Source organism: Exserohilum turcica (assembly GCF_000359705.1).
Source record: "Exserohilum turcica Et28A unplaced genomic scaffold SETTUscaffold_1, whole genome shotgun sequence".
NCBI lineage: Eukaryota > Fungi > Ascomycota > Dothideomycetes > Pleosporales > Pleosporaceae > Exserohilum > Exserohilum turcicum.
This window is the reverse complement of record NW_007359914.1, coordinates 3,766,611-3,788,024: the sequence shown is the minus strand read 5'-3', so window position 1 is coordinate 3,788,024 and position 21,414 is coordinate 3,766,611. Positions and strand designations below refer to the sequence as shown.

Genomic DNA, 21,414 nt, shown 5'->3' with positions numbered 1-21,414 from the left:
TGGCTGCCTTTGACATCATCGATGCCAGTGCCATGTGTTTCGAGAGAGCACAGCGAAGAGTGACAGCCATGTCCTTGCATCTATCTTTGTATCTGGTCCCGTATCAACCACACGCGCGTACGTACCATCCATGTATGTATGCATCGTGACCTGCCTACTGCTACTACTAGCCGTCCTGTCACCACCCGTTCGCATCGCCCGATAGCCTGCGGGGCACGCGCCAAGGCAGCAAAAGGCCTCTTCTTCGTCTTCTGCCCACCACCGCCCGCGCGCCCAACAACGCCCAGCTGCCGGGCGCTGGTCCCGAACCCACACGCAACCGCTGTTTTGTTTCATCGCCGCGTCCCCGTCCTCGTCCTCGTCCTGCTTCTCGCCGCCCTCGCCATTGCAAAGACGTGAATAAGCGATTACAATCCCACCCTGGCCGGACCTTCTCCGGCCTGCACCGTGGACGCCCGTCGCATTTGCCTTTGCAACGGCGCACGGCCGGTTCCTTACGCACAGCCTCCTCCACCACCCTCGTCACACACCCGCCGCAGCCAACCCAAAGGCGACCTCACCACCAGACAAGAGGCCCGCCCCCCTCTCCTCTCCCTCTCCTCTGCACCACCGCGAGCTCTGAGAGCCGCCCCGACGCCCCCCCCTCCCCCTGCCTGCCGTCTTTTGCTGCCCGCCCTGTGACCCTGCGCTGCTTCACCGCGCATCGTCAACACATCATGGACGGCGCAGGACAGCCCAACCTGCGCATTACCAGTGCGTCTCACCTCCCCCTCTCGCCCAAGACACGGCCCCGTGGGCTCGTTGGCATCCGGCTAACAACACGCAGTCATTGCTGCTGATGGGCTCTACAAGCGCGATGTCTTCCGTATGTATTCCCTCATCCCGCCCCCCCTCGACGCCGTCGCGTCGCTGATACCCAGGCCACAGGATTTCCCGACCCCTTCGCCGTGGCCACCATCAATGGCGAGCAGACGCGCACCACGAGCGTCATCAAGAAGACGCTGAACCCCTACTGGAACGAGAGCTTCGACATGTACGTCCCACGCAACCCCCGCCATGACAACCCATGTCGGTCCGCATGACGCTAACACATGGGCCAGGAAAGTGAACGAAGAAAGCGTCCTGGCGGTTCAGATCTTTGACCAGAAGAAGTTCAAGAAGAAGGACCAGGGCTTCTTGGGCGTCATCAACGTCCGCATTGGATCGGTAATAGATCTCGACGCAGGCGGAGACGGTATGTGCAAACGATGCGACACGGAGCGCACGTGCTGACACAAGCACAGAGATGCTCACGCGCGACCTCAAAAAGTCAAACGACAACATGGTCGTCCACGGCAAGCTCATTCTTAATCTCTCCACTAATCTGTCTACCCCCATCAGCCAAGGAGGCCAGAACGCCACCCGACCCAATGCCTCCCCGCATCCGTCCACCAACGGTGCCATTCCTGGTGCCGCCTCTACTCCACAACAATCCACGACGAGCCTCCATCCTCCTGATGCATACCCCGGTAGTCGTACCTCGAGCTCCGGCCCGTCGAACCCCCAGCGCCCCGGCCAAGGCCCTCCGGCTGGTGCGCCAGGCGGCCCACCTGCCGGGCCCGCACCAAATACAAACGGGTCTACGCCAGCTCGCAACGGCAGCAGCGCCGCATACAGCGCTTTTGAGGATGCGCAAGGAAGACTGCCAAACGGCTGGGAGCGTCGTGAGGACCACCTGGGGCGAACATATTACGTCGACCACAACACGAGGCAAACCACATGGATCAGGCCAGGCGCGGGTTTCAACGAGGCAGATCAGCGCCGGGACGTGGCAGCGCAGACGCAGCAGGAACGTATGCGACATCAGAACCGAATGCTGCCAGAGGACCGAACGGGAGCCAACTCGCCTACCCTTACGGATCGCCAGCCGTCGCCGCCGACTGGCGCTGCCAGCGCTGCGAGCATGATGGCGACGGGAGCGACCACTGCTGGTACAGGAGAGCTTCCGTCTGGCTGGGAGCAGCGCCACACGCCCGAAGGCCGACCCTACTTTGTAGACCACAACACACGAACGACAACATGGGTGGATCCTCGCCGGCAGCAGTACATCCGCATGTACGGTGGCCAGGCGGCCAATGGCAGCACCATCCAGCAGCAGCCTGTTTCCCAGCTCGGCCCGCTGCCCTCTGGCTGGGAAATGCGTCTCACCAACACGGCAAGAGTATACTTTGTGGACCACAACACAAAGACTACGACGTGGGACGATCCAAGGTTACCGTCATCACTGGATCAGAACGTGCCCCAGTATAAGCGCGATTTCCGCCGTAAGCTCATCTACTTCCGATCGCAACCAGCGCTCCGCATTGTTAGTGGTCAATGTCACGTCAAGGTGCGACGATCGCATATTTTTGAAGATTCGTACCACGAGATTATGCGGCAAAGCGCTGCTGATCTTAAGAAGAGACTGATGATCAAGTTTGACGGCGAAGACGGTCTGGACTACGGAGGTCTCTCTCGAGAATTCTTCTTCCTACTCTCGCACGAGATGTTCAATCCCTTCTACTGCCTCTTCGAGTACTCCGCACACGACAACTACACACTTCAGATCAATCCCCACTCTGGTATCAACCCCGAGCACTTGAACTACTTCAAGTTCATTGGACGTGTGGTTGGTTTGGCCATTTTCCATCGTCGTTTCCTCGACGCCTTCTTCATTGGCGCCTTTTACAAGATGATATTGAAGAAGAAGGTTTCGCTGCAGGATATGGAGGGTGTGGATGCCGACTTTCATCGTAACCTGGAATGGATGCTGTAAGTTGCATGCTTGCGACGGACTGATGGCATACTAATCGGAATAGGAACAACGATATTACCGATGCTTTGGAACTGACATTCTCGACTGACGATGAGCGATTTGGTGAGACTGTCTCCATTGAGCTGAAGCCTGGAGGTGAAAACATTGAGGTTACCAACGAAAACAAGCATGAATACGTCGAGTATGTGGCCTGCGACATTTTTAGAGACACACACTGACCATAGCAGACTCATTACCGAATGGCGTATCCAGAAGCGCGTTGAAGAACAATTTCAGGCCTTCATCACTGGTTTCCACGAACTGATTCCCGCCGATCTTGTCAACGTTTTTGACGAGCGTGAACTCGAGCTGCTCATCGGTGGTATTGCCGACATTGACGTTGATGACTGGAAGAAGCACACCGATTACCGTGGTTACACCGAGAACGACGAAGTCATCCAGAACTTCTGGAAGTGTATCCGTAGCTGGGATGCTGAACAAAAGTCACGTCTGCTGCAGTTTGCCACGGGTACTTCGCGTATCCCTGTCAACGGATTCAAGGATTTGCAGGGCAGTGATGGCCCACGAAGATTCACAATCGAGAAGGCTGGAGAGCCGAACCAACTACCAAAGTCACATACATGGTATGTATCCAGACAACCACGTGTATAACAAGAGCTAACGTGATTGGCAGTTTCAACCGTCTCGATCTACCACCGTACAAGACATTCGAAGCACTCAACCAGAAACTTACCATTGCTGTTGAGGAAACTGTCGGCTTTGGACAAGAGTAAACGTCGAAAGGTTGTGAAGATAATCTGCGCATGAACCCCCGCCGTGGTCGCAAAGTCTTGAGGGGAGACTGCTTGTTGGCTTTGAGCCAATGTACAAAATATGCGAAGGAAGAGATGGATGAGTTTGGCGAGCAAAAAAGGGGCTCTTGAATCGTATATGACGCTTAACTTTTCCAGACTTTGGTCTGGTGTGACTGGCTTTTACTGCATTGTGGGGAGGAATCTGTCGTGGGGGGCTTGTAGGCACATGCAAACTACTTGGGGGCGTTTTAGGGGTTGCGAAGGGGACCAAGTAGGATGGGCGCTCTTTTCCGTGCATGAGCGCTTAGGGTCAATATGAAAGAATGACGGTGTGTGTGTTTTTTTTTTTCACGAGGAACGTCATACGTTGCGAAATGTTACACCAAATAGACTTTGACTTGCCCCCCCCCCTCCCCCCCCCCGTCCTCATTGCCCCGAGACGTGTGCGTGTGAACCAAGCGGAGTCAACGGAGTCAACGGAGTGGATGGAAGGCTAATTTGCCAAGACGGCACAAGGGACGGTGCTAGTCTAAGCAGGCGTCGGTATCGGTAAGTTGGACGCATGTTCTTCGGACGGGCAATGTGTGGAGCCGAACAAGGGCGGCAAAGTTGCAAGTCGCACTCAGACCTGCAGCTTTGGCCTAGCTCACCTGCATTTCTTTTTTTTGCTTTTGTTGCTTTTGTTGCCTTGGGGAAGAGGTTGGATTGGTGTGACGTTCATGTGAAATATATCTAGGTTCTTGATCCCTTGTTCTCTTCTCTTCTCTTCTCTTCTTCTTCTTCTTATGCTCTGGCTTTGTTTTCTTGTATTCAGACCAACACATTATCTCGATTTTAGTGTTGTTGTTGGTTCTTCTTCTCTCTCTCTGTGTGTGTGTGTGCTGAGAGATTCATTGACGTCAATACATAGCATATCGAACATCCAACCACTCTTGCTATTGCTACGTTCTACGTAATAGGTATTGATTGTTTGTTGTTCTTTTTGTCTGTCCCAAAGGGGGAGATTAGCTTGTGAGTCGATCGCGTACGAACGAAGGCTTTCGAGGGAAAAAAAAACAACAACAAGAAGGAGGAGGATATTCAAAGCGGACTTTTGTTTCGGCTGTGCTGCCAGCTCATCCAAGTCACGTCACGTCGACTATTCCAACATCAACCAGCCAGCCAGCCAGCCAGCCAGCTAACCAACCAACAAGACTCAAGATCCAACAAAGAGAAAGAGAAGAAGAAAAAAAAAGACGCAAAATGCTCACCCTCAACCTCGCATACACATCCCGCATCAACCCGCCTTGCACGACGCCTCTCCTGACGCGCGCGCAAATCTGGGCGGGCCTGCAGCGCAAAATCCGGTTTGCACAGGACTTCGTGCCGGTGATTGAGAGCTGCGCGGTGCTCGAGGACAATGCTGAAACGGGGACTGTGACGCGCGACGTGGTGTTTAAGAAGGGGCTTGGGCCCAAGGATACGGCACGCGAGGTAGTGAGGGGGTTTTGGCCCAGTGTGGTATGTCAAATTTTATATATATATATATCTATGCTTGTTGATTTTTTGTTTGTTTGTTGGTTGGTTGGTTTGTGTGTTTGCATCGACTTCTGGGTTGTTGTTGTTGTTGTTGTTGTCTTGGGCACTGTATTGTTTAGAAAGCAGAAAGGAACGGATGTACACACATGCACACACAGAGAGAGAGAGAAAGATAAGTATACAAATGCTAACAGATATCCCAAAAAAGGTCGATTTCCAACAAGAAGACGGCACACACGTTCGCAACATCATTTCCGACGGCCCGTCTGGCGACCTCGACGATCTACACATGACATATGTATTTGAGATTCGGCTTCCGGGGGTGCACGAGGGCAGCGAGGAGGCTGACAAGGAGTTTGTGAGGCTTAAGGCGGTGAGTTCTTCTTCCCATGTTCCCCTCTCTCTCTCCAATTTTTCGCTTTCTTCTTCTTCTTCTTCTTCTTCTTTTTTTTGCACTTTCTTGTTTCTCTCTCTCTCTCTCTCTCTCTCTCTTTTTTTTGTGGTTGCTTTTTCCCCGAGTTATTGGTATTGGTATCGTTATTGGTATTGTTATTGGTATTGTTATTGTGGATATTGGGATTGGGTAATCTGAACATTCGATATGCAAATGTGCAATTTTTCTCTTATACTAATTATTCCATATAGATGGCGAAGAAGGCGGTCGAGTCGAGCATTGAGGCGATTAGGGAGATGGTCAAGGATGGAAGGATCAGCGTGTGAAATAAATCAATAAAAAAAAAGGTACAAAGTGCGAGATTGGCATGTGAATGGAATGGGAGAGGGTGTTAGTCTGGGGAAACCAAAAAAGAAAAAAAAACACACAACTGGGGAAACGCTCTTTTTTTTTTCGGCGACGTGACATCAATGGACTAGATTGGATAACGGAATATTAACTTTGCTCTTCTGTAGAATTCTCTCTTTGTTGCTGTACGTGTGTGTGTGTGTGTGTGTGTGGGAATCACTACTTGCGCGCGCGAAACTGGCTACACAGTGATACTAAAAGAAGAAACAAGATAATGCACCAAATCAGTATCAGAAAGTCGCAGAATCTTGACGTTGGCACAGCAAATCTGGTTTTATCCCGTTTGAAAAAGAATTGATGCTATCCACTCCTACACAGACAACTCGGCCCCAAGAAACCCCTTTCCTCACACAAACAAACCCCCAAACATGGCATGCTTTACAAAAGACGAGCAGCACCAAGCAGGGCCATAACAGCAGCACCGACCTGGACACCGTTCTGGTTACCGGTGCTCTTGAACGAGGAAGCAGTAGGCGAAGGCGACTTGTCGGTGGTGGTACCGGTGCCGGTAGGAGTGGACTCAGCGCTGGTCTTTGTAGCGGCTGCGTGCGACTGTGTGGCGGCTACGCTGGCGACGGAAGCCATGGAGCTGGAGGCAGCGGCGCGAAGAGGCTCGGCAGCGTTGCAGTACGAGGTAACGGTGTTCTCGACCGGGGGCTTGTCGAGCGAGTTGGGGCAGTTGTTGTAGCAGACAAGCACGTCGCGGTAGACGTCGCACAGGCAGATGAAGTCGTTGGGCTTCTGGTTGCAGCCGTCGATGCGCGACTTGTAGCCCTGCACGCACGTGTCTACGATGCTGTTTTTGCGAGTCAGAACAACGGCGCGCGCGTGTATACTCGGGACGAAAAAACAAAAACAAAATAACTTACTTTTGAGCATCGCACTTGTTCTGCGCCGCAACGAGGCTGGCAGAGGCAGACAGGGTGATAGCAACGGCGGTGGAGAAACGCATCTTGAACACTCTTCTTTTTGTATGTTGTTCAACTCTGGTTGTCGAGGTAATAAGGGAGGTGTGTGTGTGTGGCTGGGAAAGCGAACGTAGAAGCCCCGTCGGATTACAAGATATTACAAGGTAAATAAGTGCGGCGAAAAAGGATACCCCAAGCGAATGGAGAGGGTATTCAGGATCCAGAAAAAGGGTCGAGGAGGTTGTAGAGTGAGACGGACGGGGGGGGGACAACAACAACGACTGGGAGAGAGGGGAGAGAGGGATAGCAGGAAGCGGACGCGAGAGGAGGCAGTCCGGGAACATTTAAACTAAAAAAAAATGGCGCGCGCGCGCGAGCCCGCCCAGAGTTTGGGGAGTCCCGTTTGGTCCCCAGCTGGCAAAACATGCTTAGCTCCTTTTTTTTTCTTTACTTATTTTGTTGTTTTGCCCTCTTTTTTGCTCATCCAACCCCAATGCCGCATCGTTGGCCGGCCGGGCGGCCGTCCCCCCCCCTTCTCTCTTTGCCCCGGAGTTAGAGACTAAACATCCGTGCTTTCGCCAGCCTTTCCCTGCGCCCGTGTCGAGCGCGCTAGGCGGAGTTGGGGCTAGTGGACAGCGCCGCGGAAGCACGGGCCAGGACTTGGCAGGCTAGCGTGTCGGCGAACTCCCCTAAAATTAGTCATTTTCAATGCCCCGACGACGCTGCGCAAGGACGTTTCGCCTCCTATCCAATACTCGAGGGCATATCACACGACCACACACGGCCTGCTGCATCACTAGAGCCATGTGGGCGGAGAGGGGGGATTTCAACCGGCCCTGCAGGCAAACGTTGCGGGCGACCTGGACGCATCTATCAATGCGGATGTGCCTGTGGTGTGATGTTGTGTCTGGTGCGGCTGGCTGGCTGGGCTGGGGCTGGGCAAAAGACAAGACAAGGCAAAGCAAAGCAAAGCAAAGCAAAGCAACATGGAAGTCGGAAGGCGCAAGTAGATTCGGGGGGGGTTGGAGGATTTTGTATGGAGTGGTTTGACGGCGCTTGCGTCGGTTGGTGACATGTCATTTCAAACGTCTGAGCGGGGGGGGGGGGCTGGCATGGCTTGACCTCGGACGACAAAGGAAAATGAAGACTGAGGTTGCCGGGCCAGTGTCCAGCGTGTGCTTGCCGATCGATTCAGGACGTCCAAAGTTTAGCGGTCCAAGCCGAAATGACATGGATGCCGCTGCGAGCACAGCAGAGAGCTGCGGATCCGATACAGCCGTTTGGTGGGTTCAGCTTGTGGAGAGAGAGAGAGGGAATGACTGACATGGCTGGCTCTCTTTGTCATGGGCGTTGCCTGTGGACGAGGATGGATGGGTGTGACCCGCTGGCTAGCTGTATATGTAATATGTAGCACTGGTGTCCATACATACCACATGTACATGGACATGGACATTATACCACTACATAATATAATGGGTCTGAGTCGCTGGCCTGGCAAGCTCTCTCACTGTTGGCCCTCGTCCCCCCCCCCCCCTGCTCAACGGCTCATGCCAGCCACAGACCCTGCGCCCATCATCCTCGAGCCAATAACAGGCGTCTCAGAAAGCGAAAAGGGCATGATGCTTTTCGGGAGGACGGGCACCCACACCCACACCCACACCCACGCCTTTGGTAGCAGTCACCGGTTGTCGCCATGGCTTAGCGAACTGCGCTGAGCGGGGACGGCGACGCGCTAGCCCCAAACCCACACAGGCCGACGCCTGCCGTCTGATGTGAGTGACCGGCGTCAATTTCTGAGCCAGTGCACGCCGCCTCAACACTCGTTCCCCAGAATCCACACGCCGCCACCATCCACCATCACATGTCCCCCAACAACCAATAACCCTCCTCAAACTCTCGCTCAACCATTGCATGTCCACCCCCTCCCTGTCTTTCCCATTTAGCTCATGGCAAAAGGGCAGACTGGCGATGCCCACGACACACTCTCACACACCCTCATCACGGGTAGGCTAAGCAAGCACTGCGACCACGCCAAACAATCTTGAACCATCAAACGTGGCGGGGCATGATATGTCATTGTGGTATCATTTCACCAGCCTTTCGCTCTACATATCCATAGTAGCTACTCGGCACAAGCCGCCGGAACGCCATGCTTTTGCTATGCACATCATCCTTTCTCCTGCCTTGCCCGGCCCATCTAAGCATCCTCGACAATCTGCGTGTGCAGACCCTTGGGGTCCTTGACGTTGACCGCCTGCACGTACGAGTAGAGCTTCTCCTTGGCGCCCTCCTCGTCGTTACGCTTACGCGAAATGCGAACGCGAAGGCGGAATGGCACGCCCTTGATGCCAGACTCCCACACCTTCTTGTTGAGCTGCGGGTCCAGGCGGACATCGTTGGTACCCTGCCACCGCAATGTTAGCCACTGTTTTGAATCCCATGCACCATCCTGGTCCAAGCCGTGCCCGTCATTAACCAGACACTGCCGTCCCGCACCGTGTGCCCACTTACCATGGCCTGCTTAGCGAAAGCGCGGATCTCCTTGACAGCCCTGGGGGCCCTCTTCTTGAAGCTCACGCCATGCACCTATATCCCCAATCGATTAGCCTGATGTTCGCCTTCAGTCTTCCGCCCGATGCCTGCATAGCCTAGAGTGAGTGCCCAAGCCAGTGCCATCGCCCTGCCTGAGCACCCATCCAAGCTGCTGCGAGACCATCTGTGGACTTCACCAAACTGAATCAACATACGCGCTTGTGGAGGTGGATCGTGTATTCGCGGGCGACAACGTCAGCGATCGCACTGCGGCCAGTCTTTCCGGCAGACTTCTTGCCGGCGGATTTGGTGGTGGGAGCCATTTCTGTACAAACACTGTTAGCACATGTCCTCGGTGAACCGCCCGGCTTCCTAATCCTGCCACAATGCGCCGTCGCAGCAATTGCGATCCTACAAGAATGTAAAAATGAAGCTCGAGAGTTGGTACGTACGGACAGAGACGGTCTCGCTGCGGGGTTAGTCGACGTTGAGAATGCGAGGTGAGGCGTAGAATTCGGGAAATTGGCAGCTTCGCGAAAATCAGAATGCGATTGTGGTCGCTTACATTAGCGCGTTACGCACGGTTCCATAAAGTCACGTGAGACCTGGTTCCACTACAACGCAGTCTACATCCGTCCTCATGTACATATATATCATTATTGGGGTATCCGTATCTATCTACAATGCGTTTTCTGAAGATTTTAGGGATCAAACCGAAATAACGCCGAACCAATAAATCATCCGCTCACACAACGATATACAGTATACGCTTTTTCATCATGCCCAAAACGCCCGTACCGCACCTTAGACATGACCCGGCAGGTCAAACTCCTTTTTGCTGTGTTTCTTCTTGTCCATTTCGTCGTCATCATCATCCTCGTCCTGATCGTCGTCGTCAAAGTGTTCGCTCTCATCGCTGCTACTGTCCTCGTCGTCCTCGTCATCCCCCTCGTCGCCGGCGACAAAGCGATTCAGGCGTCCGCCGTCTTCACCCCAGAACTCCAGCCCATCGGGGTCGTGATCGTGATCTTCCGCCAAGTCCAGGCTTGGAATGTCTTCAAACAACGCTGGGTTCAGGTCGTTCCTGAATCGCACCAAAGACTGCGTAAGCCGCTCCAACACATACTGAGGCAGAGAAGGCTCTTTGACCTTGGTGCCATCCGTCGCGGATCGCTCAGTACTTTCCTCATCTCCAAGATCAATGATTGGTACATCTTCAGCTCGAACGTCTCCAGTTGGATTCAGGTAAGTATCAAATGATCTACGGACTCGTTCAAGCATTTGCTGTGCAGCATCAGGCATTTGAGGCATCTGTGGCATCTGCGGCATTTGCGGAAACTGGGGTATCTGTGGAAATTGAGGTATCTGTGGGAAGTTGGGTAGAGACGGAAATTGAGGCATCTGCGGCATCCGAGGCCTTCCCGGAAACTGCGGCATTTGAAAGGGGAAAGAGGGCAGTTGACCTGGAAGCCATGTCTCTTCTGGCTCGTCCGGTTGGAAATAATATCGAGGCGAACGAAGCGGCGCTTGTGACGAGGGAGAGCTGACGCTTACGGGCGATCGCGACCCCGAATCTATGTCGGCGTCTAGTATCGCGTTGGCAGCTTCCTCACTCTCTGGCCCATTCAGAATGCGAAGCTCGTTGGTGTTGTAAGAGTCGCATGAGGCACATTGGTTGCCAAGCCAGTGGTACTTGACCGACGACTTGGCAGAGCAATCGTTGCACTGGACAACCGCTCGCGTATTTGCAAACTGCTCTGGCATGGGTTGGCCTTCAATTGCCTGCGTCAATTTCTGCCACTGCAGGTCCATGCACACGGCGCTCTTCTTGCATATGGGACATTTGTACGCAGTCTGCATGTAGAGGTTGTAGCAGCCTTTGTGCAGATAATGGCCACAGGGCATTGAGACAACAGCAGTAGATGAGGTGAAGAGGTGGTCACCGCAGATGGGGCAATCACCTTCAGTTGCGCGTGGCAGGCACTTGTGTGAGGTTGCATGGGAAATGGACATGCAGACGTTACAACTCTGAGCATTGTCGTCAGCGTGGCACAGACGGGCTCCAAACATGGGCTTACCTTGCAGTGATAAAAGTCCTTGCCCAGACCTTCCCCTCTTCGACAAATGCCACAGTCTGGGCAATGGTAGATTTTCTTTTTACTGTTGTTGTCCCACAACTTGCAAATGTCGCAATAGTAGCATGCAGCCTGCGTCTCGCAGTTTTTGCAGGTATCGCTCGCCTTCTGGGGCGTGCCACACGCCATGCACAGCATGTGCTGTGTCATCTTTCGGTTCAGATTGTGGTCCTCGACGGCATCGTGGCAATGTCGACACGTGTACCAACGGCGACACTCGAAGCATTGCACCTTGACATTGCGCTTGTAGTGCTGGCAGCCAAGGACAAACTCTCCCTCGGCAACATCGTCCTCGTCTTCCTCGGCCTGCTCTGCGCTGTGCTGGTGGTGCTGCGGTCGGTAGGTAGGGCGGGTGTCCCCTTCGCGCAGGTTGTACGCTGCATCGAGGTCGGCATCCGAGGTGGACGAGTACGGCGACGACGCATGTACTTCAGAGAAGAGAGACTCGCCTGAGGCGGGGGTGAAGGGGCGGTCGTGTGACACCAGGCTGGCTGGCGACGTCGGGCGCATGAAGTTGTACTTCTCCGTCATGAGGTTGTGCACCATGCGGGCGCGCTCCTGGTCCGAGATGTCGAGGGCCCTGATCTCGTGGATGCGCATGCGGAGATGGGCCATGCCATCGTCTGCAGGCAGCGCTTCCGATGCTGGGACAGCATTCTGGCTGGCGATGCTGGCGGGGCGCGGTGCCTGCGAGGGCTCGGCGTCTACTTGCAGGCGGCGGAACTGCTCGGCGAGAGGGTGGGATGGATTCGTGGACATTTCGACGAGGCGGTGTCGGTCATGGCGCTCCTCGTCTGTGGCAACAGCAGCGCTGTGAGGCGGCTGGGACAAGGACGAGAAGCGTCCAAACGGGCCGGCCGGGGCAGTGGGGCGCGCGGCTGGGTCTGCGTGGGCAATATTCTCCTGACGCGCGCCGGGCGTGGTGGCTCCAGGTGCAGTGTCGCGATGCGGGCGTGGGTTGGGCGGAGAGTCGTGATTGTCACATGCTAGAGGAGGCTCAGGCCGACGTCCGTTGTCACTCGCCTCGCTTGGCGCAACCACGCCTGAGAAGCGGCGAGCATGGCGCACGACGGGCTCGATGATAAAGGAAGAGAAGAGACTCATCGGGTCATGGCGTGTCTGGGCGGCGGCACAGCGGGAGGGAGAGAGGAGAGACGGAGCAGGGCGCGCCGGCCAGCAGGTCAAAAGACCCTCAGCCGCTGCTTGCACTGTGCTCGTGTGTACCAAGTGTCTGTGGCTAGAGCTGCTCACATGTCCGCGTACCGCCACAATTGCCACTGCTGCTACTGGTGCTGGTGCTGCTGGTGCTGCTGGCAGACGCTCTCGCCCGAACCTTAGTTGTCGTCGGAAGCTGCTGGCTCCGGTCCGAATCGTCTTCGCATCGCTCTCGTCGTGCCTCTGTGCTTACTGTGTGTACAGCCAACCCCAACTGCATCCGACCCTCCCACGAGCATCCGGCAGAAGCAAGCCCTCTTGGCCATGCCACGGGCGTCGCGCAGTCGTTACTGGAAACCCGGCCGGCCTACGTCAAACTGCCTCGCCCATGCCCACGACGTCTGGCACCGGTTCCGTTCGGCACCCACCAGGCCCCGGATCTTTGCTGCGAGTCTTGCCGTTTTGTCCGTGTACCGTAATGTACATGTATACCGTCTGCTTCCCACACACCAGGATATCGGTCGGCATAATGGCCCCGTCCGCAGCAGCTGATCCCGTGACCTGGGCGACGTGTGCGGCTGCGTCCATGGCTGGCCGCAGCAAGAGGCCACCAAGTGCAGTCAGCCAGCTCACAAAGCTGCCCTGCAGGATCGCCGTGCTGGGCTGAGCAGCAGAGCACGACTGGTTCCTGCTTTGGGCAGGTTCAATGGCAAGGTGTCGATTGCAGCAGAAATCCGTGGAATACACAGAGGGCGGTTGACGTTCAGTCGTCCAGGGCTAAGCTACACGGCCCGCTGCGGTGGCAAATCGCATCCTGGAACGCCTCCACCCCGACCGACCAAGACTCTGATCCTACAACACCCACCATTCCTCGTGGCAACTTCCGGAGAGGGCAGTTTGCACCAAAAAGTGTGGATTGTGGCGGATCTTTCGCGGTCGCAAAACGGACCGAAGCGAGCGGATTGCACAAGACGCCCCGCGGAAGCAGAAACCCCTAAGGGCACGGCTCCTGGTGGCTGACTCGGCTTGCTCTCAGTGGCGTGGATATGCCGTAAAAAGCAAGTCTCCAGGCATACGTCGATTGCAGCTGCGAAACCCGGGTATCAAAGACAGCCATTTCAGTCTCGACGCACACTGATCCCACGGTTCGACAGCGGCATGACGCATGCCCATATCAACTCGCCCACCCACCCTCTACCATCTCGCTCACGATACTGCCCCAACGAGTAATTCCACAAAAGAACCATGGATTGTCGTGCCCCTGCCGTGGGTTAGACGTTGGACGGCGCAGAACGTTGACAGCTCTCCTTTTTTTCTGTACGCTAGGCAATTGTACCAGTGGTGCTGCTCCCCACAACGCTACCTGCTACCCTGGATCACCATACCGCCCTTTCAATGTCACACAAGGAACTTTTTTGCACCTCGCGTCAGAGACAGCCAGTGTTCCATGGGCGCCCACGCGTCGAGATCTCTTGGGCCCGTCATGCAACCTTGGATATCGGGCCTGGCCCAGGCCGCACATGGAAGAACACTTGGTCACCGTCCAGACACTACGCAGTACTTGCATGACTCTTCTACGTGTAGGAAAGAGTCTCCCCACTTTTTGCCATGCATAGTTCCTCTGAAAAGGGCAAGTTTTTGCTCACTGTAGATGATAGTAACAAAACCGTGGTTGTGGTTGTTTACTACGCCTTGGCGTTTCGATCGTGACAAGGCCGTGCTGAATCTTCTCCTGAGTCGTGTATTCGGGAAACCTACCTACGCCATTTCCCTTCACAGTAATTTCTTCAATCTCGTCGATTCCGGGGGCCTTTGTCTGGCTCCCTACCTAAACTCTCTGCACCAAAAGGCACACTTGGAGCCATGGAAAAGGTCGGCTGCCGCACTTAGACCCGGGATAATGTCCGTATGGACCAGCATGGCTTATTTGGTCTCTTTCACTACTTGCACATGAATCGCAATTACCATGTGCGGACAGATTAGCCACATGACTATGGCTTCATTCTCCATTTTATTGACTACGATGTCATCCTTGTCAATAGCTTCAAGAGCCGGCTATAGAGGATATCCCGCATGATTAACACGATGGCTTCAGCCGTAGAGAAGCCGTGTCGGTCGTAGATTATACTCCGATATCGAGAACCACGATCACTCCACAAGCCGATGCAAGGTTCTTCGGAATCTGGACCCCGGGGGGAGAAAGCTCGATAATAGGCCGGAGCATTAGCACCGTAAGATACCGCTTCCTTACGTATCTAAAACAGTGCGAACCACACCATGCACGTCTCCGACACATTGGCACGCACTCCCCAACCTTATTGTGACTTGCGAGCTAACACAGCATCGATATACCGCTAGAATCCCCGACCGTCTGAGTCTGTGAAAGTTTGATTATGGCACTTGGCGCATGCATCCGGCAGATATTCCTGGACCGCATTGTGCCATATCGAACGTCTTTTGCTCTTGTACATGCTGGGATTTGGAAATGGAGAAGGATATCCTCATCGATATTGACATCGAAGACGGCATGGCATGGCTTACAATGGTGGCTGAATAGACATCCGGGTTCTCCATGTTCCGAAAACGGGAATAACTGAACTACTGAGTCAGTAAAGGAAACTTTGAGCTACCTTACCCCCCCTTGATGCACAGCGCTGCTGAGGAATTTAGCCTAGCTACACAGATGATTGGTGCCGTACACCCAAGGCATTTCACAGCGTCAATGGTCAGTTCCGACCCATGGCAATTTCCTCACTTTGTATGAGGCCGCCTCTTGGCATCAGAAGAGAAAAGGCTGAAGATGAAACCGCTAGGAAGAAATAAGCGAAAGATACGGGCAGGGACTAGCGAGGGCGGGTTGGCACCTAATCTCAACAGTCTTATCTACCCGAAATGACTTTATTCGGTACATTAGGTATATTCAACATTCAACCACTCGAGGCGGGAGGCCCTACGCTTGGATGGTCTCGACTGCTAAACTTACAAGCGAGCATATGTTCTAGACTGGCGATCAACTTGCCGAGGTTTTGAGAGAAAATCAGTGTTCTTTAGTTAGATACTTTGTCTGAGAGTGGGGAGATACCAACGTACATCCCTTTGTAACTAAACAACCATCATGACGGGAAAACACTCACTTTATCTCAACCATTCTCCTCTCAATTTACAAAACCACCACCACTATTATTCCCATCACTCTCAATACATCTGTCGTGTCCATATCCATCTAGCGATTCAATAGGATCGTCCAGTCCTATTCGCCAGCGGGTAAGTTTAGTCTGTGAACTGCTTCGTGTGTGATCGCCACACGGTCTGATACCTTCTGTATTAAATGCACCAATCAAGAGTGCTGATGTGATCTTAATCGCTGGGCTAGCTGGATAGAGGTAGGATGACAGGCTCAAGTCACATGACACCTGAGGTAAGCATCACGGTTATAATGACGGCTTACTGGCACATGCGTGTCCTGACCTGTACATTATACGGTTGATAGGGAATATATAGTGCAAGATAAAAAGGTAAGAGCAATCTATAGAAACACCGACGCCCACCAAAAAGTGCTCCGGCGCTACGAGAGAATCACTGAACGAGATTGCGTGCTGCTGGTTCAACTGTGGGCTGAGAAGATAGGCCTTGACGGCTTCCTCTTTATTCGACACGTCTCGACTATTACTAGTTCCGACTGTATCTATAGAGAGACGGCAAGTCATTGCCTACTTTCTCCTTCACTGCAGCAAGTACAGTGACCTCTAGAACTGCATCTTCGCCAAGCCATCTAGGCAAAACAGCCTTAGGATCATTCCAAGCACGGTATTTCCATTATCAAAGCTGTAAAGTATATAGAATAAACGCACATGTTTAAGTAAGCAGGAATAAGAGAAGAATAGACAATGCCGAGCCCTAGGGGGAGACTGGGTAAAACAGATGCAATAGACAAAGTAGCGCACCTTTATGTTGAACTAAGGGCATTTCTATTCACTATCTGCCTACAGAGACTACTGCTATATGTAATAAGAGAATCGAGAATTGTGTTACTAGATATACTAGCGAGTGTGTGCTCTGCAGCTCCAAAGCAAGATGTGCTGAGGTATGTAGGAAACAATTGTGCAGCACAGGATAAGCCTATAACACTGCATGTAATTAATAGCACCACTGCCTTGGTAAGTTTAGCGCTATAATGGAGATAGTAATTAAGGGGAAACAGCAGGTTTTCGGGGACACATAAGTTTCTGTAGAGGAATGGAGTAAGGCGATGCGGCACAGCATATGGCTTTTATGGCGTTGCCATGAGTTAATAGACAAATACAGTAAGAAAAATAAATAGGTATATTATATCAAGTCAGACAGTTTCTAGAAGCTCGCCATGGAATACGACTCAGATATACACCACACAGCCGTTATCATAGCACCCTCTGGAGTCAAGCCCCTCACAGCTGGTTCGTCCAACTCTCCACGATTCATACTTCTGCGAAGGTTCTGTCTCATTGCGGTTGCTTATGATAGATGTTCCGAATGGACCTGCCCTGCTGACATCACGTCAGCAAGACCAGTCATCGTGCCACAATTGCGAAGAAAAGGTATAGTGCTGTGTTTATAAAGTTGTGGCCTTTATCTCTTATCCGCTAATCCGCATTTCCACGTCGCCTTTGATTTGGCAGTTTGATCAGACTAGACCATTTTTTATACTTAACCTTTCTATCTTATAACTTCCTCATCGAATAGCTATGCGTGTTCTTCTTGCATTTCTTCCTTTGGCTGTTATTTGCGCAGCGGATCCAGTCCCAGTCGCAGGCGCAGTCCTAGGCCCAGACCCAGGCATATTCAAAGGCGGAACCCACAACGAACCACCAGACACGAATACTTTTGGAAGCTGGTGCGATATCGCCCATGATTACTGCAACCAGGGTGGAAACTGTAAATGGAGTTGTGGAGAAAATATGATTACAGGTCGTTGTGCACGGTAAGATATACAAATGGCAACAATGGTTCGCGCTAACCAGCAACATAGGAACGGATCTGAAATGTTCAGGAAGACTGGAAAAAAGTATTACTGCACTGGGCCAGCAAAGCATTAGGGAATCAGATCAACTTGCTCGTATGGGGGCGGGAGAGCCGCACAGCAAATTGCAATATCAGTATAGACTGCTATCTTCGCTTTGAATGGGGTATTCTAGCTCTTTTCTCACTACACGTTGCAAGAGTGCTTGAGTAATAGCAACAACTTGTACATAGTTTTCGAATATTTTATAGTAGCGTTTGTATTATCAATATACCACAGCGGGTTTTTGAAAGAATGCCCTACAAAGTATCAGTTTGTCACAGTCATGGCTCATAGGTAGCATAGGCACAAATACCGAGTCTGTTACTTTGGGCTATCAGGCAGGCCTCGTACAACGAATTCCGGAGTGTGGTTGACAAGGTAATAGCTCAAAGATTATATAGTATATAAAATATGTATAAGTAGAGATAATACAATCTCGTGAACACCTTTGAATAGTCTTTTCTACCTCGTTTGCACCTGCTTGAAGAATAGTGCTCAGCTACACTGATTGCTCAGGTACAAAGGGAAGTAGGTTAGAATACTTGCTGTTGGAAACTAGCCCGTTCTTTTTTGTTAAAAAAAACATAGCGTGTTGTCGGATGGATTTGGTGATGGGGCAGAGGTAGGATTTTCGGCGGATACCTGAATCAGCCTTTCTGCTGACGTTGTCTGGAAAAAAAAGAGAGTTTGAGATTATAACCCTGCTGGAACTTTGACAGAGCCGGGTGCCTTTTTACATCACGTGTTGAGATGTGGGAGATGCCTGGATGAGCTATGAGTCGATGCTATATCAGTCTCTGAAAAATTATGGGAGAAGGCTAATTAAAGAATTGAACTAACATTATACGGAGCATAGTGAGACTAAAGGAGGAATTGGCTCTACATTTGGTCATAACTAGCATTCATGTGAACATAGGTATCGTGGGGTCTTCTCATCGACAAGAGTGCAATGTTGTTGTTAGCTGGACTAAGTTCTGCAGTTCTCGTCGTGGTTTCGAGATGAAGATGCAGATGCCCATTGTAGTCATTTCCTAGTCACTTACCTAAAATTATAGTAATGTATCGGAATGGTACTGACACGTGATATCGACAGCTTGAATTCAGTACTGCATGGCAGCGGTTGGGCTAACCGCGCTATGACCACCTTCTCCACCAAAAAAGTTCGAATACTGTCGCGCGCCAACTTCAGCGCATCAACGCTGCGAGTCTTTCCTAGCCACTCTCCTCACCACGACATACTAGGATGGCGCAGCCTTTCTACTCGCCCGATACATCCGTTTCTTCGCACACGCTTTCCCTTGGCTCGGCCCCGCCGCCCCCAATGGAGCTTCAACCCGCCGCGGCGACTGCGCCCACGAGCCTGCTCAACAACCCGCTCGCCTTCTTGCAGCCTACCCCTCAGCTGAATGCATCGTTCATTGCAGCCGCAAAACAGTTTCTCGACCCTGTTGCTGCTGGGGTGAGCGAATCGCAGTCGAAGCGACAGCAAGAATTGCGCAAGAAGCGGAAGCGGGGCGGAGGCTATGACGATGACATCAATGTCTTACATCTGAAGAAGGTGCATGTGGATGGATTTGGGGTGGACCAGGTATTTGAGCAGACGCGCAAAATTGTCGAGGCGACGGCAGAAGAAATCGAGCTTTCGCTGCCAGAAGGAGATGGTGTTGTGCCGGAGATCGATGATGAAGAAGACGGAGAACTTGAAGACCCAGAGGAATACCATACCGAGTCCGACATTGGAGAGGAGGGCGTGGACTGGGAATTCGACGGCATAGACGACGACGAAGATGCGAAACCAGAAGATGACGAGTCGGATGACGAAGAGGTTGACATGGAAGATGGCGAAGAGGGCATATTTTCCGACGAAGCATCGGACGATGAACCCGCAGAAACCTACCAACCTGATCCACATGGCCTCAACGACGGCTTCTTCTCTATAGACGACTTCAACAAGCAAACCGACTTCCTTGAGCAGCAGGATCAGAGAGGAGAGGGTGTGGACAGCGATGACGAAGATATAAATTGGGAAGCCGACCCAATGGAAAGCGGTGGCGCCACGCTCAAGCCCAATGCCATGTCAGGAGACGCATCCGATGATGAATCCGATGAGGGTGGACCAACCTTTGGCAATGCAGACCTCAATGCACCCGAGGGCGACAGCGGCGATGAAGATGATCTCGAGGAGGGCGATTTGGATGGTCTTGATGCAGGCATGAACGCCAACAATGTCATGTACAAGGACTTCTTCGCACCCCCAGCGCAGAAAGCTGGAACGAACAAGAACAAAAAGAAGCGGGGGCGACCGAATCCCCACAACTTCCCAGAGAAGCAGGCAGAAGAAGAGGAAGAGATTGAGGAGGATGTAGAGGGTACCATGGCTAGGGTGCACAGAGACTTATTCGAAGACGACGACGACGTGGAAAGCGAGGACGACCTTTCAGATGTAGATCCTTCAGATCCCAAGTCGAGGCGGTCGACACACGAGCGCAGACAAGCCAAGATAGCAGAGGAGATAAGAAAACTAGAAGCAGCCAACGTTGCGAAGCGGCAATGGCAGATGTCTGGTGAGGCGCGCGCAGCCGATCGACCAGTTAACTCGCTTCTCGAAGAAAACCTGGAGTTTGAACGGGCAGGCAAACCCGTGCCAATTGTCACGCAAGAAACATCAGAAGACATCGAGGCGCTCATCAAGCGACGCATCCTAGCTGGAGAGTTTGACGAGATACACCGCCGACGACCAGACGACCTTGCCACGGGCCCTCGCCGCGGTCGTTTCGAGCTGGACGACACCAAGTCCGGCAAAGGCCTAGCCGAGATCTACGAGGAAGAGCACCTCCGACAGACAGACCCGAACTTTGTCGAGGCGAAAGACGAGAAGCTCAAAAAGGAGCACGACGAGATCGCCGCCCTCTGGAAAAGCGTCTCCACCAAGCTCTTTGAATACCGCCGTCGCCCCGCCAAAGTCATGATAGAAGACAAAACTAAGGATATATAAATTTTTTTTAACAATTGCTCGGACTTATCGACTTGGAATGCTAAGTATTATTCTCTCTCTCTCTCTCTTCTTTTTTTAAAAAAAATTCTCCTTCTCACTTCGACTAAATCGTCTACAGCTTATAGCTTCCCGCGCCCTTGGTAACCGCATCCTTGACCTCGTTGCCCTCGACGTCTGTCAGCGCGCCCTTGCGCCCGATGATCTGGACGCCGCCCTTCTTGAGGTCGCCGAGCAATTGTTTCTTGTCGCCTCTCTTCTTGGTGTCCTTGGGCTCAGCAGTGGTAGTTGGCTTGGGCTTGTTCAGACCGGCCTTCTTGGCCCTCTCCTTTGCGCGGCGCCGCCTCGACAGCTTCTCCTCGCGCGACATTTCTTCGCGGGCAACGGGCATGCCGCTCTTTGTGACGATTTCCGTCTTGCTCTGCGCATCGCCCGGCTTGTAGATTTCCTGCGGCGCAAGCATGCTTGCGGCGGCGACGTCGCCGCCAGCCGTGGGCCGTGCATCTTCCATTTCGATGGCGGGTGCATCGGTGCGGATCTCGAGGTTGGGTGCTGCGGGCTTGGGCTTGAAGTGCGAGGAGCTGAGCGAGTCTATCACACGGTGGAAAATATGTATAAAGAAAAATAACGTAACGCGGGCTACATGATGGTTAAACCAATCAATCAATCAATCCATCAATCTCATAATTTTTCATCGTCATCATCATGTTCATCGTGACAATCGTCTTCTCATCATTCAAGCATAG

At 52.7% G+C, this 21,414-nt stretch overlaps 7 protein-coding genes across 7 annotated transcripts; 3 read left to right on the top strand and 4 right to left on the bottom strand.

The window, feature by feature from the left end:
• Positions 1–716: 716 nt before the first annotated feature.
• Positions 717–3,567, top strand: SETTUDRAFT_30757 (uncharacterized protein; the record flags this gene model as incomplete). Its single annotated transcript, XM_008022069.1, has 8 exons — positions 717–753; positions 827–865; positions 928–1,033; positions 1,101–1,234; positions 1,284–2,790; positions 2,838–2,975; positions 3,022–3,417; positions 3,468–3,567. The coding sequence occupies 8 exons, from the start codon at positions 717–719 to the stop codon at positions 3,565–3,567; spliced, it is 2,457 nt and encodes an 818-aa protein (XP_008020260.1).
• A 1,263-nt stretch (positions 3,568–4,830) lies between these two features.
• SETTUDRAFT_153248 (uncharacterized protein) lies at positions 4,831–5,826 on the top strand (the record flags this gene model as incomplete). Its single annotated transcript, XM_008022954.1, has 3 exons — positions 4,831–5,088; positions 5,315–5,479; positions 5,752–5,826. 3 exons carry the CDS (start codon positions 4,831–4,833, stop codon positions 5,824–5,826), a joined length of 498 nt encoding a protein of 165 aa, XP_008021145.1.
• Positions 5,827–6,055: 229 nt separating this feature from the next.
• Positions 6,056–7,120, bottom strand: SETTUDRAFT_162716 (uncharacterized protein). The gene is made up of 2 exons (XM_008022953.1): positions 6,778–7,120; positions 6,056–6,704 (listed from the first exon to the last, which is right to left on the bottom strand). Exons 1-2 carry the CDS (start codon positions 6,858–6,860, stop codon positions 6,287–6,289), a joined length of 501 nt encoding a protein of 166 aa, XP_008021144.1. The 5' UTR covers positions 6,861–7,120; the 3' UTR covers positions 6,056–6,286.
• A 1,657-nt stretch (positions 7,121–8,777) lies between these two features.
• Positions 8,778–9,845, bottom strand: SETTUDRAFT_162715 (uncharacterized protein). Its single transcript, XM_008022952.1, has 4 exons — positions 9,801–9,845; positions 9,564–9,673; positions 9,328–9,402; positions 8,778–9,220 (listed from the first exon to the last, which is right to left on the bottom strand). The coding sequence occupies exons 2-4, from the start codon at positions 9,669–9,671 to the stop codon at positions 9,014–9,016; spliced, it is 390 nt and encodes a 129-aa protein (XP_008021143.1). The 5' UTR covers positions 9,672–9,673; positions 9,801–9,845; the 3' UTR covers positions 8,778–9,013.
• Positions 9,846–10,002: 157 nt separating this feature from the next.
• SETTUDRAFT_162713 (uncharacterized protein) lies at positions 10,003–12,604 on the bottom strand. Its single transcript, XM_008022951.1, has 2 exons — positions 11,427–12,604; positions 10,003–11,376 (listed from the first exon to the last, which is right to left on the bottom strand). Exons 1-2 carry the CDS (start codon positions 12,585–12,587, stop codon positions 10,153–10,155), a joined length of 2,385 nt encoding a protein of 794 aa, XP_008021142.1. The 5' UTR covers positions 12,588–12,604; the 3' UTR covers positions 10,003–10,152.
• Positions 12,605–18,919: 6,315 nt separating this feature from the next.
• SETTUDRAFT_86853 (uncharacterized protein) lies at positions 18,920–20,671 on the top strand (the record flags this gene model as incomplete). Its single annotated transcript, XM_008022298.1, has 1 exon — positions 18,920–20,671. The coding sequence occupies one exon, from the start codon at positions 18,920–18,922 to the stop codon at positions 20,669–20,671; it is 1,752 nt and encodes a 583-aa protein (XP_008020489.1).
• A 112-nt stretch (positions 20,672–20,783) lies between these two features.
• Positions 20,784–21,179, bottom strand: SETTUDRAFT_30751 (uncharacterized protein; the record flags this gene model as incomplete). Its single annotated transcript, XM_008022068.1, has 1 exon — positions 20,784–21,179. One exon carries the CDS (start codon positions 21,177–21,179, stop codon positions 20,784–20,786), a length of 396 nt encoding a protein of 131 aa, XP_008020259.1.
• Positions 21,180–21,414: the final 235 nt, after the last annotated feature.

What these genes read in the sequence shown, in the direction of transcription:
- SETTUDRAFT_162713 (XM_008022951.1), bottom strand. Translation starts at nt 12,587, where the DNA reads ATGAGTCTCTTCTCTTCCTTTATCATCGAGCCCGTCGTGCGCCATGCT. An exon ending in AGGACTTTTATCACTGCAAG is followed by an intron (nt 11,377 to 11,426) that starts GTAAGCCCATGT and finishes GACAATGCTCAG; the next exon opens with AGTTGTAACGTCTGCATGTC.
- SETTUDRAFT_162715 (XM_008022952.1), bottom strand. Translation starts at nt 9,671, where the DNA reads ATGGCTCCCACCACCAAATCCGCCGGCAAGAAGTCTGCCGGAAAGACT. An exon ending in CGATCCACCTCCACAAGCGC is followed by an intron (nt 9,403 to 9,563) that starts GTATGTTGATTC and finishes TTGGGGATATAG; the next exon opens with GTGCATGGCGTGAGCTTCAA. An exon ending in CTTTCGCTAAGCAGGCCATG is followed by an intron (nt 9,221 to 9,327) that starts GTAAGTGGGCAC and finishes TTGCGGTGGCAG; the next exon opens with GGTACCAACGATGTCCGCCT.
- SETTUDRAFT_162716 (XM_008022953.1), bottom strand. Translation starts at nt 6,860, where the DNA reads ATGCGTTTCTCCACCGCCGTTGCTATCACCCTGTCTGCCTCTGCCAGC. An exon ending in AACAAGTGCGATGCTCAAAA is followed by an intron (nt 6,705 to 6,777) that starts GTAAGTTATTTT and finishes TCGCAAAAACAG; the next exon opens with CATCGTAGACACGTGCGTGC.